Genomic DNA, 4,409 nt, shown 5'->3' with positions numbered 1-4,409 from the left:
AACCCCAGGTTACCTCAGTACCGCATATTGACAGAAGAGTGCTGTACCACTGAGAAGAATGTTCCTCCAAAATATAACAATTGACTTTTAAATACAAAAGCCCTCCGTGAGGCCTTGTTGACTCTAAACAACAGGCTTAAGTAAAGAAACAACCAATATAGTATGTTATTGTTGTTATGTGCTGTTGGGTTGCCTGTGATGACATATAGCGACCCAATGTACAGCAGCTCTGAACTCTTCCCTGTTCTAAGTCAGTCCCACTAATTCCGATACATCAACCGCCATTGCCCCAGATACTCTATCAATCCATCTTATTTAGAGTCTTCCTCTCCTGCACTGTTCTTCCACCCTTCCAAAATTGGAGTAGCCAACTTGCTGACCATTTAAAATCAATACTTTAAAAATTTAGTGATCACAGACAGAACCACCAAAAATGAAACCAAGCCCATTACCTTTGTGTTATAGAGAAGAACTGCCCTAGAAAGTGAACTGTCTTGGCCTCATTTTTACAGTTATTTGAATTTTGAGTCTGTGCATTTCTGAGTCAATAATTATGAATTATTTACTTTAATCCAAAAGTTTTCTTTCTCTTTTCCAAATCAGTTCTATTTCTACATTTCCTTCACATTTAAAATTTGAGCCTAAATGCATAAGCAGTGACAGGCACTACAGAAAATAGGATGCGAGCAGGGCCTGTAAATATTACATGGAGTTAAAGTTGTCTCAGAGGGCCTTGACATAGCTTCAGTGATGTGGAAAGGAAACAGCTTCAAGAGCATGGTATTATGTTTGGAAATTTTTTTAAAAAACTTAAAACAACTGTGATTTTAGTGGTGAATTGCCAAGCTGGTGTGTGACTCAGCAGATCACATTTATATTAGTTGCCCCTAAATTCTCAGGTTGAAATCTTGAAGTCTTATTGAAGAGCATGAAAGATCCTACTCTAGTAAGTATTCGCTATCAACTAAAATTCCTTTTTAAACAGATTTTTAGTCATCTCACCCTCCTATGTCCTCTCTGGAATAATCTATGTTGACCAAAAGACTAGCACCACCAACAGGCAACTTTGGATAAGTTATCAAATAAAATATCCTGCCATAACTTGCCCTTGACAAGATGTATCTATTTCCTTCACATAACCAAAAGTGACTGCAACAGGGGGCTTGAGTATAGCAGAGATCATTAAGAAGGTGCAAGCTAGAGCAAGGTTCTAATGTGTTGTTCAAAGGATTGCATTGAGTCATAGTCAACTCACCACCTAACAACAAAACCCAAAAGTGTCCATTCAGCACCTAAGTACGTCAGTCTTTCTGACGCATCTCTTTCCCACATTCTAATTACACCTTCCTCGAAGTGCAGTATATAAACTCTGAGCACCCTGTGTTCCCGCCTCAAACCCATAGTCTCATATTGGTCCGGATTATTCATTCTGTGACCTCTAACCCAGTGCATAATTTCATGTGCCTGTACACACACACACACACACACACACACACAAAAGAAAAACAGACACTCAAACTTATCCATGGTGGAAAAAAATTCCAAGTCAGCTTTTGTTTGAAATAGCAACACTCTGAGAAAATGCTACCCAACTGTGATTGGAGAGGGGGGAATACAGTTTTGGATAAGTGGTGCTAATAAAGATGTCAACAGTAAATGTTAATAAATGCTTGCTATGTATAGGCACTGTCCTAAATGTTATGTTTGTGTGTATTTAAGTCATTCATACTAGAATATTCTTATTATCCACATTTTTACAGATGAAGAACTGAGGTGAATTGTCAATTTTTAAATTATTCTAACCTATTTATTGAGTTATTTTCTTAAAAATGGTTCTACCCCCTTTCCAGTCCCGGCTCCGGACACATCCATCGTCACGATGTTGATGCCCCAGAAGAACCGGATTGCCATATATAAACTCCTTTTTAAGGAGGGGGTGATGGTGGCCAAGAAGGATGTCCACAAGCCAAAGCACCCTGAACTGGCAGATAAAAACGTGCCCAACCTTCATGTCATGAAGGCCATGCAGAGTCTCAAGTCACGAGTTTATGTGAAGGAACAGTTCGCCTGGAGACATTTCTACTGGTACCTTACCAACAAGGGTATCCAATATTTACGTGATTACCTCCATCTGCCTCCTGAAATTGTTCCTGCCACCTTGCGCCGCAGCCGTCCTGAGACTGGCAGGCCACGACCGAAAGGTCTGGAAGGTGAACGACCTGCAAGATTGACTCGAGGGGAGGCTGACGGAGACACATACAGACGGAGTGCAGTGCCTCCTGGTGCCGACAGACAACAAAGCCGAGGCTGGGGCTGGGTCAGCAACTGAATTCCAGTTTAGAGGCGGATTTGGTCGTGGACGTGGTCAGCCACCTCAGTAAAGGTGGAGGGAATTGTTTTGTGTTGAATAAACATGTAGCCAGAAAAACTAAAAAAAAATGGTTCTACTCAAAACAGACTTCCAAGGAAAAATAAAAGAGAGGAATGAACGAGGGGGGTAGAGAAAATAGTACAACAATGAATGAATGGAAATCCAAAATCTCTGTAAATGTTCATTAAAATTAATAAAATAAAATTTTTTAAAAATGGTTCTACCTTACAGAACTACCCCATAGGATTTCTGATGTGGTAAATTTTTGCTCAATAGATAAGTACAGAAACAGGGTTTGATTTTTTTTCTCTCAGTTTATTTCTAACAAAATGATTCTTAAACACTTTAATAAGCCAGCTTTTAGGGCATCAACTCTGACACCTAGTCCCCCTTTTGTGCCAAGCAGAATTGTGCTGTTTGGGTTCCATTTGCTGATTTTTCCAAAGTAGAGCAATAGGCTTTCTTCCCCAGGTGCCACTGGGTGGATGAGACTCCTCAAACTGTCATTCAGCAGCTGAGAAAATTAATCATTTCTATTCTCCATAGACTCTAAACAGTTTATTAATCATGTTAAAAAAGAAAAATAGCCTATGATTCCTGACCCATACTTGTATCATAAAAGACCACCTCAAAATCTATCGTAGACTTAAAAATCAGAAGCAAATCTCTAAAACTTCTAGAGGAAAGCAAAGGAAGAATCTCTGTGTCTGTCGACCAAATATGGGTTTCTTAACTACTGAATAGTCTGCATAAATATGTACGTCCGCACAAATATATTTCTATATATAAGTACATAAATTTTAATCTAAAACCCAAGCAATCATGAGGCTGCTACGATGAGGACTCTACTACCCAATCCAACTGGATTGTACACAAAGAGTGTTCTGCAGTGTTGGCAATTGAAAGTTGTTAGTATTATTTAAATAGTAAACAAAAAGAACAAATTTACTCTAGAAAGTAAATTGTAACCAACATAAACAGATTTGAGGTGAATTTAACCCCTCCACAGTTACAAGTACCCCACTTAGTATTGTAGGAAAGGAATCAGCTTATGTCTAAAAGAGGGTCTAGTCACTGCTCTCACATCACTCATGACGTTTGCATTTGTGTCATCAGGCGGGTATGTCATGCCATTAGGTGTCTCCCTCTCTCTTCCTCAGCTGGTATCAAGTCAGGTCAATACCCTGTGACTGTGTTCATCTCTCTCTTCTTGGCCAGATCTGACCCCTTGTGATTGTTAGTCCATCGATAAGATAGTCTTAGCAAACATCATTGTAGGAAAGGCATTATAACTAGAATATTCTTACAGAATATTGGTTCATTTCATGAGGGAAAATTTTAATCTCTGTACCATGTGTGCGTGTATGCCCAGACTTCTGCACGGTTGGCAGTCTCCTGACAGAGTTGCACAGAGTCGTCCATGGGCTGACTCACCCTCTACCACCATCTTCTTACAAAATCAATTTGTATCCACCACTACCTGCCATTAGGGAGCTCTGATGACCTCGTGGTAGGAATCTGTGCTGCAATCCTGAAGCTATGCAGTTTGAATCCACCAGCTGCTCTGCAGAAGAATGGATAATCTGCTCCCATATGATTATTATCGTTGTTGTTGTTGTTATGTGCTGTCAAGTCACTTAATTCATTTGATTGCAATTGGACATTTGGACTGTTTCTGTGTTCTTGCAATGATGAATAATGCTGTTATGAACATTGTTGAACAAATCTCCATTTATGCATGAGTTCTCATTTTCTCAAGGTATATTCCAAGCAGTGGAATAGTAGGGTCATATGTAATTTCTATACATTCCTAGACATTTTGAGTAAAGATTCTAGAGGAGAAGCTTGATTTTCAAAAAGAGGGGATATTGGACAGAATTTTAAATTCTCATGTAATCCAGACTTTGGGGATGGATCTATGGATACTGGATAAAACCTTAAATACATTGTTCTCAGATAATCTTTAAACCTGAAGCTAAAAATAATCCTTAAATTCTTCTTAAACCACAACAATAATATGTCTTAACTAGGAAAGATT

The 4,409-nt window shown here is 39.0% G+C and overlaps 1 protein-coding gene across 1 annotated transcript; it reads left to right on the top strand.

The window, feature by feature from the left end:
• Positions 1–1,879: 1,879 nt before the first annotated feature.
• On the top strand, positions 1,880–2,329 carry LOC102861838 (40S ribosomal protein S10-like). The gene has a single exon (XM_006884938.1). The coding sequence runs from the start codon at positions 1,880–1,882 to the stop codon at positions 2,327–2,329; it is 450 nt and encodes a 149-aa protein (XP_006885000.1).
• Positions 2,330–4,409: the final 2,080 nt, after the last annotated feature.

This window comes from Elephantulus edwardii, unplaced genomic scaffold (genome assembly GCF_000299155.1).
Source record: "Elephantulus edwardii isolate Elephantulus edwardi_28Jun2011 unplaced genomic scaffold, EleEdw1.0 scaffold00038, whole genome shotgun sequence".
NCBI classification, from domain to species: Eukaryota; Metazoa; Chordata; class Mammalia; order Macroscelidea; family Macroscelididae; genus Elephantulus; species Elephantulus edwardii.
This window is presented reverse-complemented; position numbering and strand designations above follow the sequence as displayed.